The sequence below is a fragment of the Hibiscus syriacus genome, unplaced genomic scaffold (assembly GCF_006381635.1).
Source record: "Hibiscus syriacus cultivar Baekdansim isolate YM2019G1 unplaced genomic scaffold, ASM638163v2 tig00002840_pilon, whole genome shotgun sequence".
NCBI classification, from domain to species: domain Eukaryota; kingdom Viridiplantae; phylum Streptophyta; class Magnoliopsida; order Malvales; family Malvaceae; genus Hibiscus; species Hibiscus syriacus.
In genome coordinates, this window is record NW_024061947.1 from 8,358,122 (window position 1) to 8,369,926 (window position 11,805).

Below are 11,805 nucleotides of genomic sequence, written 5' to 3' on the forward strand. Positions count from 1 at the left end.
TGCTCAATTGTATTCATTCTTGAGTGTTCTTTTCTTTGTTCTAGAATTGTGCAAACAATCTACCTTGTGAGGATTTCCTTGTAAGTTTGCAAATTTGTATTGTTCTCTTTGGGAGAGAGTGTTCTCAAGAATTTGGGGTATAATTCTTGAGGGATTGTAAGGTTACTCTTTGTCCTCAAAAGAAAGACAAATTAGTGAATTTGTGGAAAATCCTTAGTGTGGATAGCTAAGGTAGTGGACGTAGACTTTGGTTGAGAAAGTCGAACCACTCTAAATCACTGTGCAATTTCTTTCAATTTTCTGCAAAAGCTTCCACCAAAATTTTTATTGCCAATTCACCCCCTCTTGGCCGATTCCTTCAATCGATTAACTCAACAAAAGGCAATTTAGATGAACTAAAATCTCTTACAAAGAGAGAAGTATTCATACCTGTAGTCCGTACACCAAATGGTGTAAAAACCCGTGGGATATAAATGGGTTTTGTGAGAAAGAAAAATGAAAAAAGGGAAATTATAAGATATAAAGCTCGTTTGGTTGCACAAGGATTTTCACAAAGACTCGGAATAGATTATGAAGAAACATACTCACCGGTTATGGATGCAACTACTTTAGATTTTTTATTATCCTGACAGTAAAAGGACTTATTTTCCACCTAATGGATGTTGTTATAGCCTATTTATATGGGCCTCTTGATAATAATATTTACACGAAATTTCCAGAAGGATTTAGTTTGCCGGAAGCAACTAATTATGATTCTCGGGAAGATTATTCAATCAAATTAAATAAGTCTCTTTATGGATTAAAACAATATAGGCGTACGTGGTATAATCGTCTTAGTAAGTACTTATTGGTGGAAGGTTATAAGAGCGATTCGATTTCCCCATGCAATTTTATTAAGAGATTCAACTTTGGATTTGTCATTATTGTTGTGTACGTTGATGATTTAAATATCATTGAGACTCTTAAAGAGATCTCATTGGAAATTGAATACTTAAATAAATAATTTGAAATGAAAGACCTTGGAAAGACAAGATTTTGTCTTGGATTACATATTAAGCACCTAAAAGATATAATTCTTGTACATCAATCAGCTTACATAGAAAAAGTACTAAAGAAATTCTACATGCATAACGCACATCAGTTGAGTACCCCGATAGTTGTTAGGTTGTTGGATGTAAATAAAGATATTTTTCATCCTCTAGATAAAGATGAAAATCTTCTTGGTCCAGAAGTAGCATATTTAAGTGTTATTGGTGCATTGGTGTATCTTTCTAGTCATACACGACCTGATATATAATTTGTTGTCAATTTATTAGCAATATTTAGCTCATGTCCAACCCGAAGACATTGGAATGGCGTGAAGCATATATTTTGTTATCTTCAAGGTACGAAAGACATGGGATTATTTTTCCCGATTTTATCCAAAACATAATTGGTTGGTTTTGCAGATGCAGGGTACTTATCTGATCCTCATAATGCTCGATCACAAACTGGTTATGTATTTACATATGGTGGTAATGTAATTTCTTGACGCTCTATGAAACAAACAATTACTGCCACTTCCTCTAATTATGTTGAGATTTTGGCTATCCATGAAGTTAGTCGCGAATGTACGTGGCTAAGGTTTGTAATTAATCATATTCAAGAAGAATATGGTTTATGCTCCAGAAGAATAACTCCAACAACCTTATATGAAAATAATACAACCTGCATTACCCAACTCAAAGAATGATACATAAAGGGTGATAAAACAAAACACATCTCACTAAAGTTTTTGTTTTCACTCCTGATCTACAAAAGAATAGACATTAATGTCCAACAAATTCATTCAGGTGAAAATTTGACAGATCTATTTACTAAGGCGTTTCCTACTACTACATTTGAAAAGTTAATTTTCAACATTAGATTATGACGTTTAAGATATCTTTCATGATGCGTTCATGAGGGAGAGCAAATACATGTACTCTTTTTCTCTTATCCATTATTTTGTCCCACTGGGTTTTCCTGGAAAGATTTTTAATGAGATAACATGTCATGCGTATTAAAAGATAATGTACTCTTTTTCCCATCAGGGTTCTCCTAGTAAGGTTTTAACGAGACATATTTTAGTGATAAACATCTAAGAGGAGTTTTATAAATGAATTCATTTAAGTGGATGTTTTTTCTTTCATACTTAATGTATGATAACTTAAGGATTAATTTTTGTAACATATGGTTCTAGTAATCTATGATTTTAGAGCCTATAAAAAGGATGCATGTACAAGCTCTTAAGATATGCGTAATAAAAAGATACTATTCACTCTTATATTGTGTCATACATTTATATAATTTCATAACAGAATTTAATAATATAAATAATACATCACTTAAAATTTAATAATATATAATATAATTTATCAAATTCTAAACAAATTAGATACAAACCCTAAATCCGAGGCGATGGAATCCAAAAAGAGGAGGAGAGTTTGGGTTTGGTAGATTGTTTATAAAAAGAAGGGAGTTAGTTTTGGTTCGTAATTGATGATCGACGAATAATAGTAATAAAAACAAAACTTTCTGCTTCATCTTTGTTTGTTTATCCTTTTTTATGATTTTGGGACCGTAAGTTTATTAAGTTATAAAGTTTCCGAAACTGAAACCTTTTCCTTTTTGCGTTTTAGCTATGATTGAGACGGAGAATACAACAAAGATGATTAGCTGCCTTTTATCCCCCCTTTTCCTATCATTATCTCATCTGCTTTAATGTAAATCATATATAAATAGCTGTATCTTAATTTTAAATTTAATTTTACATATTTAGAGAATAAAAAACATTTTTTTCTTACTTTTATTTAAATATATACCCGAAATTAATGTTTTAGGTGAAATAAAAAATAGAGATAAGCGGGGATTAATTACTTTAATGAATACAGATGAGTTGGATGGGTTAATATGTTGTTGTTATTCTGACGTTTGGGCCCCACTGAGATCTTGCTACCCAACGGTTTCCTTATTACCCCCAGCTTGACTCATATTTACACCTCTGCCATTTTTCGGTTTGTTGTTTCTTTTGTGGCAGAAGTAGAGGTGCACAAAAAATCCGAATATTCGATTTTGGGTAAAAAATATCCGAAACCGAATTTTGAAAAAATCGGTTTTTTTAAACCGGATCGGATATTTAAAAACCGGATAGTATAACCGGTTTGAGAAAAAATTGAACGACCTGTTTTTTTACCGGATTAAAAACCGGTTTTTTTCAAACCGGATAAAAAACCGGTTTTTTATCCGGAAAAATCCGTTTTTTTTTTAAAAACCGGTTTTTTGCAAACCGAAACCGGTTATACCGGTTACACCATCCGACCCTCTAAACCGGTTAGGATCCGAACCGGTTTTTTTAAAATCCGGTTTTTGGGTTGGGAGAAAAAACCGGATCGGTTTTTATCCGATCCGGATCGGATTGAAATCCGGCTTATGTGCATCTCTGGGCAGAAGTGAACTTGTAAATCACCTGCTGAGTTTAGGTGGAATGCAGTATGTGATGTAGGAATGTAATTGAGACGAGATAGATACTGAGTTATTTGAGATTGATTTGGTTAAAAGTTCGATAAATATTTGATTTGAATCGAATTCGAACTCATCTCAAGTTTTTTATGAACCGGAACGAACTAATTGATACTCAACTCGAAAAACTCGTAATCAGCTTAAAAAATAATATATTAAGATTTTATTTTATAAAAAATTTATTAATAATATTAACATTTATGTGTTGATTTTTTTTAAATGCAGTATAATATTTTCATGTATTTAAGGTTCATGTTTGAGTTTGAAACTTTAATTAAGTTAATTTAAGATTTTTTTCTTATAAAGCCTTTTTGAGTTTTTATGAGTTTAAATTTATTATTTCGAGTCGAGCTTGAAAATTTTAGACTCACAAATTTTCAAATCGAATCAAACTTTATTTCAGAGTTTTTATGTCGAGACAAACTTAATAATACTGAAACTCGACTCTACTTACCCCAATAATATGATGTGAAAGGATAAATACAATGAAAAGTTAAAAATGGCAGTGATGTAAATGGAGGGAAGAAGAGGGCGAACGTGGAAGAAGTAGAAAATACCCGGGGCCCACCGCAGAAATATATGTGAGTTTCTTTCGAATGAACATGAGAACAAAAGAGCTTAGCTTCCGTTTTTTGTATGGAAGCGGAATAACGGCATTGTCTCATGATTCTATCTTGTTCTTTTGCTCTCAAAAACTCATCCATCATCTTCTTCACCTCTTTACGCTTTTTCCCACTTCCCTTTCCTCTCCTCCGCATTATAAATATATTTGAATTCACTTCTATCTCTGAAATAAAAAAAATTCATTTTTTAATTTCATCCTAAACCGCTTTTTCTTTGCCTTCTTTTCCACCTGAATTGACTGCTGTTTCGTTGAAGAGAAGAAGTTTGGGTGATGATGAGATCATACAATTCAAGATCAGATAACCCAAACATGGAGACGGAGACGGTGGTCGTTGCGGAGGTGGGTGGTCTGAAGAGGAGTGGGAAAAGAGGGTCGAAACAAGGGAGGCCTAACGGAGGCGCCGGAGATCACGGTGGTGGTCAGTCGGAACATGAGATTCATATACGGACTGAGAGAGAAAGGAGGAAGAAGATGAGGAATATGTTCTCTAGTCTTCATGCTTTGCTTCCTCAACTTCCTGCTAAGGTAATTAATATGCATATGTAAGAAAAAAAATTATTTAGGGTTTATGGTAGAAAAATGAAGAAGAAGAAGAAGAGATTATTTGTTTTTCATGGTATTTGTATGACTGTATCCATTATCCAATCTTCACCTCTTGATTGAAACAGTGCTTCAATGAAAAAAGAAAACATATGATTTCTGGGCATTGCAGATGTTTAGCTTCAATTTACTTAGGATTCTTCCAAAAGAAACTTTCAAGATTCTATAGCACATTTCAGTTACATTTGAGTTGTTTTTTTTTTTTTTGTCATGATGTAGCAGAGATGAAAATGTTTACGTTTACTCTTGAATCTTGCACAGGCAGACAAGTCCACCATTGTCGACGAGGCCGTTACATACATCAAAAACCTTCAGCAGATTCTCCAGACACTAGAAAAACAGAAGCTCGAGAAGCTAAGGAGTTCGACGACGGCGGTCGATTACGACCGGTCATCGATAATCTCATCGCAGGTACAAGTGCCTGAGTCGAGGGAAGCCTTCCTGACAGATAATCAGGGACCAACAAATGAGTATCCTTTGACAATCGACGCGCCTCAAACATTTCCAGCTCAGATGTCACCAGCTTGCTTTCAGATATGGTTTTCCTCCAATGTAGTCATAAGTATGTGTGGCGACGATGCACAAATCAATGTCTGTTCACCGAGGAAGCCGGGGACGTTAGCCACCATCTTGTACATACTTGAAAAGCATCGATTGGAGGTGGTTTCGGCTCAAGTCTCATCGGATCAGTATCGGAGCATGTACATGATCCATGTCCATGTAAGTACACACTTCAAGAAAACTAGGCCTCTTAAATTTTTTTATCAGATTTATGACAATGCTCATGCCATGTGGCGTTCTCATGTGGATCAGGCCGATGGAGTATCGGAACAATTTCCGGCAGCACTTTCGATAGAGGAGACGTTTAAGCTGGCTGCAGGAGAGATGAACTTGTGCCTGTTTTCAGGTTAATGATAATAGTAGCAAATCAACATGAAGGTTGGCGAGTAGTTTCCTATAGGGTTGAAATCCTAGTTAATTAGCGTTTTCCCTAGAGGAAGTTGATGAAAGTGACTGTCTGCCGGTGAAGCAAATCCATTGCTATGAATGTCCAAACTGAAGTTCTGATGATGTAAATGTGCAGAAGACGGAAAGCAGTATACAAAATTTGCTTTACCCTACTGTTTTATCGCCTTCATTTCTTTGCTTTCTCTTTTCCTTTGCTGCACAATAGCCTCATGATTCATGAAATCTTATATTGCTAATTAAATCCGAACTTAAATTTTTTGTCAACCGAGTTGAATGAAAATAAATTTTAAACGAATTAAATTAAATAATTTTAAAATTTGAAATAAATATTTAATTTTAACTGCTTTAACCTGGGCCAGTCAACGTCATGCATGCAACTCTTTAGAGGATGAATTTGAATAGATGGGCTTCTGCCTTCGTTTGCCTTGAGGTGATATGGACCTTCCCCTTGGTTCCAAGCCTTTCTTTAAGAAGTAGGCCACATCAGAGAAACATATATGCGGTTAGGTATTGGGTTTTATTTTTTTGGCCCAATACTGGTGTACGGTTTAATACCTTCATTTATGGTCTTTTTAGTAGATCTAAAGTAGTAATTTAAGAGTACTAACCTAGTGACTTTGTGGTAAAGAAATTATTGTTATTCTTTGAGGCCCCAAGTTTGAGCACCAGGAATAACAAATGTGTGAGCGTTCAATGTCAAATAATTGAGAGTTATCTTTGAAACAATGTGATTTATTAATTAATAATATTTGAGCACATTTTTCCCTTCCTCTTCCAAACGTTAACTTCGGTTTGGTTCTGGTATGAGGGGGTTTTAACGAGACCCCGACTTTTATCAAACAAATATTGTTGTTAATCTTATTTTTATAAGAGGATATAAATAGTTTAAGCATCACTTTAAAAACAAGTGTTTCAACCTCACCTCGAATTCACGTTCTTGTCCAATGTTTTTCCATTATAGCTTCCATTTTGAGAACTGGCATCCATCTGTTTAGTTTCCTTAATTCTGTTCATTAATGTTGATAGATTGATAGCGGTTTATTCCTTCTGCTTTTACCGAAGAGTTATAGTCAATAATTTTGATAAACATAAAGAGAGAGTGCATAGAGAGATCAAGAAAGAGAGTTCATGATCCTTTCTCCACTCATCTATGGTGGTTATATACTAACTTTTAGTTTTGATGTCAAGCGCATGATCATGATGTTTATTTGTACCGTCCAATATATATGATTGTCAATAACAAATTTAACTGTGAGTTGTCAATCGTCATGTCAAAAAATCAACTAACCAAAAGATGTGGAATTTCAAAAACTTCAATCAATGAAGAAACTTCTTATAAACTTTTAATAGATGAAAGGAGGACAGCGAATGTATATCTTGTAGAAAAAGAAATTAAAGGAGACACAACAACTAAATGTTTGGTCTCCGGTAATGACCGCCCAATCTTGTTTTGACCTAGTCGAAGAGCTGGTGAGATTGGGAAGCTAATTTGATTAGCAATGCAATATGAACAACATCAACAGAATAAGTTTAGCAGCAATGTGTCCCACCTTCCAGGTAGTTTATTTGCACTTGATATATAATAGATAATATGGATATGAATAATACATGGTTGGGGACTGATTGAGAATGTTTATAGAATTGTTTTTGATCCAAAATTTCATTTATAACGCATAAGCATTCACAAATAATTTATTTTCAACCAAAAATTTATATTTAAAGAGTGATTATCGACTCAAACTAAAATATTTAGATTAATAAATTATGAATGAGCGCAAATATTGTTTGTTAAGAGATTCAAATTATTGACAATTTTTATTTTGCTGGAAAAAATGGAAACCATGACAGACCACAAGCATTCATGACATGAAAAAAAAGGGGAATACAGAATAATTTTTAAATTATGAATGAACGCAAAGTTCGAGTAATTGTATTCGTAGAGTATATACGAATTATAAATGATTAAAAAAGATTTTAAATAACCTTATAATCATTTAAAACTAATAAAAATAGACCAGTCTCCAATTATTTCACGACCTTTAACCAGAGTAATCTATATAACTTCTCCACATTTATAATCTTGGTCATGCAGAAGGGACATACAGATTAGCCAAACAAAACTCTCATCTTATAACCTCCATTAATATCACTCAGCCAGTTCCTCGTGGGATCGCATTTTCTCTCGTGACCCCTCCTTTATAACCTCCATTTCATTCCCTCTATTTTATATCACTCTTCTGCATATATCACATACACATAAATATAAACGTAAACGATCATGTATATTTACTTCTTTCGATGTTTATCGTGATTATAAATATAATAATTCATCGTACACAAAGGATCGAAGTTAACGAAATAACTATCGTAATTTCAATCTCTCCCCCACAGACATAAGGAAAGAAAGAAGTTAAGAGCTTGTCGTTGTCGTATACAAAACATGTTTTGATTTTTTCTTTTCAAATAAACTAATACAGCCTTTACCTAATGTTATTTCCATGGGGGGTTTTTCTATCCGTATTGGCTCTATGTTTTAAGCTGTCTGTCATTGAAATTCCATTTTCAAAGCTATGTTTTAATTATTTTGGAAAAGATTTAGGCATAGTTCATGTGTGATAGGGTAAGGTGTGATGGAGTGGCGGTTAATTTTGTGTGTGTGTTTTATAGAAGCACGTTAATTTTATTAAGAATAGAAAATATCTGAATTATAACAAATGTTTATAACTATGATTTTAAACTAAATACATAGTAAATATATTTTTCTAAATACGAGAAAAGTAGTCACTTTAAGATCACGAGGATCATACAAGAAAAATGTGATGAAGCAATTAAAAGGCCACCGATAAATCATAAATCAAAATTGAGCGATGTGAAAATGCTATCCATGAAGGCAAGTCGCTATCCATATCCAATTTGAGGGTCAAAAGCAGGGAATGTCAGCATGCTAACAAATAAAGTGTCATCTTGATCAGTCGTGATAATGTCAAATCCAACCTTAAAAAAATAATATACGAAAATAACGGTCAAACAACTAAAAATATGTCATGAAGGCAAAAGAAGATGTGTCATAAAGGCATCATAATTAAAAATAAAAAACAAAAAAATAAAGATACACTATAATAAAGCAAAGGAAAAATAATGAATATCATCGGTTGGCGATCAACAAAGACGGAAGCAGGATTTTATGTTAGATGGGGTAAACTTGAACTTATAAAATTTCAAGGGGGCGAATTAAATTTTAGGGAGGGTGAAAAAAATTTCAATAAAAAATATAAAATATATGATAATTTTAAATTTTTAGTGAGAGAGATCCCCCAGTCTAGGTTGATCCTTGGCGATCAGCACCAAAATTGATAATGATGTCGATCACAAAGATAAAAAAACAAAAGAGATTAACAACGACTAAAGAAAAAGAGAGAAAAATAGGACAAACCCTTAGTCTCTAATTTTTGTGTTGAATATAAAGGGTTTTGTTTCATTTTATTAAAAATATGAGTTCAAATATTAAGGTGTCGTTTGGTTCACTGGAATGTTTATGAGGGAATTAGAATATGTGAAGAAATTGGAATCTGAATCTGAAACCTGTTTGGTTGTCAGGAAATTGAATTGGAATCAAATTCCATATTCTGTTTGGTTAGTAGACATGTTAAATGAATTTGATTTTAGTAATATAAAATGACAGAATTGTCCTTCTTATATTTTTGCTTAATTTTAGTTTGTTTTATAACTTACATGTAGCAATATATTATAAAAATTTTAAAAATATTAAATTTTCGTTTTATTTATTGATTATTCATTTCAATAAATTATAAAAATCATACTAATAAACATAATAAGTTAAAATCATCCCATTTAGGGATGGTCATGGGTCGGGTTGGGTCGGGTTTTTGGTCCACCTGACCCGACCCGAGAACAAGGGAACCTCCACCCGACCCGACCCGAAATAATAAAAAAATTATTTTTATTCAATAAAAACAGTGACTTAATTGAAAAAAACATATATAGAGGGGTATTATTGTAATTATTCCTAAATATATAAGGTAAAATTATATATTTTTTCGGGTCGGGTCGGATATTTTTCACCCTAAACCCGAACCCGACCCGACCTGGATATCACACTTAAAAAATCCCGACCCAACCCGAACCCGAATTTTTTTAAAAAAATCCGACCCGAATACCAAAAGATTAATGAGGGTAGTATGGTCAAATTTCACATTCCCTCTTCCAAATGATTTCAATTTCATCATGTTATGGATAGAATTTACTTTCCCTCCCTTGATGGAATTGGATTTCAATTCCCCCTTTGAAAACTTGAACCAAACATGAGAAAGTGGTAGAATTAGATTTCAATTCCTCCTAATTCCAAGAAATTCCAGCGAATCAAACGCCACCTAAGGGTTTGAACTTGAATTAAATTAATTCAATTTGAGTATTGATGAAATTAAATTTGATTACTATCTATTTAGTCTTATAACTCTTATCAATGTCACTAAAAGTCATTTTCAATTGTTGTGATTGTCGTAACCGGTTTTCGCCCGGATACGAAATTTTTACTTGGCGGGAAAAGTGATGTGAATAAATGTTTTTTTAAAATGTTTTGAGAGTCGCCATCGGCCTTTTGGGTTAGGTAGGTCGAATACCTAAAAATTATCTTTTAAAAGAGTTTTTAAGAAAATATCATTTAAAAGATAAATCGGTCTGTGGTTAACCAAAAAATTCGTTCTTTTTAATAGATAAATAAGGGATTCATGGTCGGTTACGTTTGGGGAAGGATTAGTACCCCTCACAACGCCCAAAATTGGTACTTATTAATTATAAATTGTCACTTTTATTGGAAATTTAAAAATTCAAAAATATATTTAATTCATAATCTTGTTATTTCAAATTTATTAATATAATTTTAAGAAAATATATTAATGTCTACATTTATTTTTATTTTTATAAATAAGATATTTATTTACTTAGAAATATCAGAAAAGAACTTCTAGGTCCAAAACAAACAACCCATTTCTTAATATTAAAAAATAAATAAATATTAATAAAACGTTAAAATAATAATATATATAATTTATAAAAGTAAAATATTTATTTAAAAATAATATATATAATTTATAAAAGCAAAATATTTATTTATTAAAAATATCAGAAAATGGACATCCAATTGCTTTAAGATTGCCTTTCTTAATATTAAAAATAAATAAATATTACGCAATTATTATATGGTATTTCATATAAATATTAGTAAATGAAATATAAATAATAACAAACAAATAAATAAAGTACTAATTTAAACATATTGAAAAATAAATGACAATATAGAAATAGAATAAAATTGTATTAAATAATGACTAAAATAGCATTTAATAATGGATAAAATAAAAGGAATTAAAAATATAGTATCAACACACTTAATGTTATATTAATAATAAAATACCATGGATAAGTATAAGAAAAGTAAACGAATTAATAGAATAAATAAAAGAGATTTATATTTAATTAATATCTATATAATAAAGTCAAATAATATTAATTTTTATTATGATTAAAAATGGATAGAATGGAAAGTAAATTTAAGATATCAATTATAAATAAATGAAAAGAAAATTAAAGTAAGGAAAAAATAAAGTCAAAGACACAAACATTAAGATTACAACTAATTAAGAAAAATGAAACATTAAAGGCAAATTTATAGTGAATAGCTAATTGACAACGATTTTGAGAAAGTTTTTAAATAACAAATAATTGAAATTAAAACAATTAAATTATAAATATATAAAATTCATAGTAAAAAATGATAATTATAAAAATTAGTGGTTAAATTATAAAATATCAAAGTTTATTGGATATAATTCGAAATACTATGAAATCTAAATATTAATAATGTAATTTAACCATAATAAATTAATTCATGATTAAAATAAATATTATTAAACCCTAAGGGACTAAACAAGATATTTACCCTAAAATATATATATGATGTTAATGACTAAATTATAAATAAAATGAAATTGAAAAATCGATTTAAAACAAATATAAATTAGTTTTAGTGACCAAATTGTAAAGATACAAAC

The 11,805-nt window shown here is 31.3% G+C and overlaps 1 protein-coding gene across 1 annotated transcript; it reads left to right on the forward strand.

Moving 5' to 3' along the window:
- Positions 1-4,438: 4,438 nt before the first annotated feature.
- LOC120154106 (transcription factor bHLH95-like) lies at positions 4,439-5,788 on the forward strand. The gene is made up of 3 exons (XM_039165935.1): positions 4,439-4,690; positions 5,027-5,485; positions 5,579-5,788. Exons 1-3 carry the CDS (start codon positions 4,439-4,441, stop codon positions 5,675-5,677), a joined length of 810 nt encoding a protein of 269 aa, XP_039021866.1. The 3' UTR covers positions 5,678-5,788.
- The last annotated feature ends 6,017 nt before the right edge of the window (positions 5,789-11,805 follow it).

What these genes read in the sequence shown, in the direction of transcription:
- LOC120154106 (XM_039165935.1), top strand. Translation starts at nt 4,439, where the DNA reads ATGAGATCATACAATTCAAGATCAGATAACCCAAACATGGAGACGGAG. An exon ending in TTCCTCAACTTCCTGCTAAG is followed by an intron (nt 4,691 to 5,026) that starts GTAATTAATATG and finishes AATCTTGCACAG; the next exon opens with GCAGACAAGTCCACCATTGT. An exon ending in TGTACATGATCCATGTCCAT is followed by an intron (nt 5,486 to 5,578) that starts GTAAGTACACAC and finishes CATGTGGATCAG; the next exon opens with GCCGATGGAGTATCGGAACA.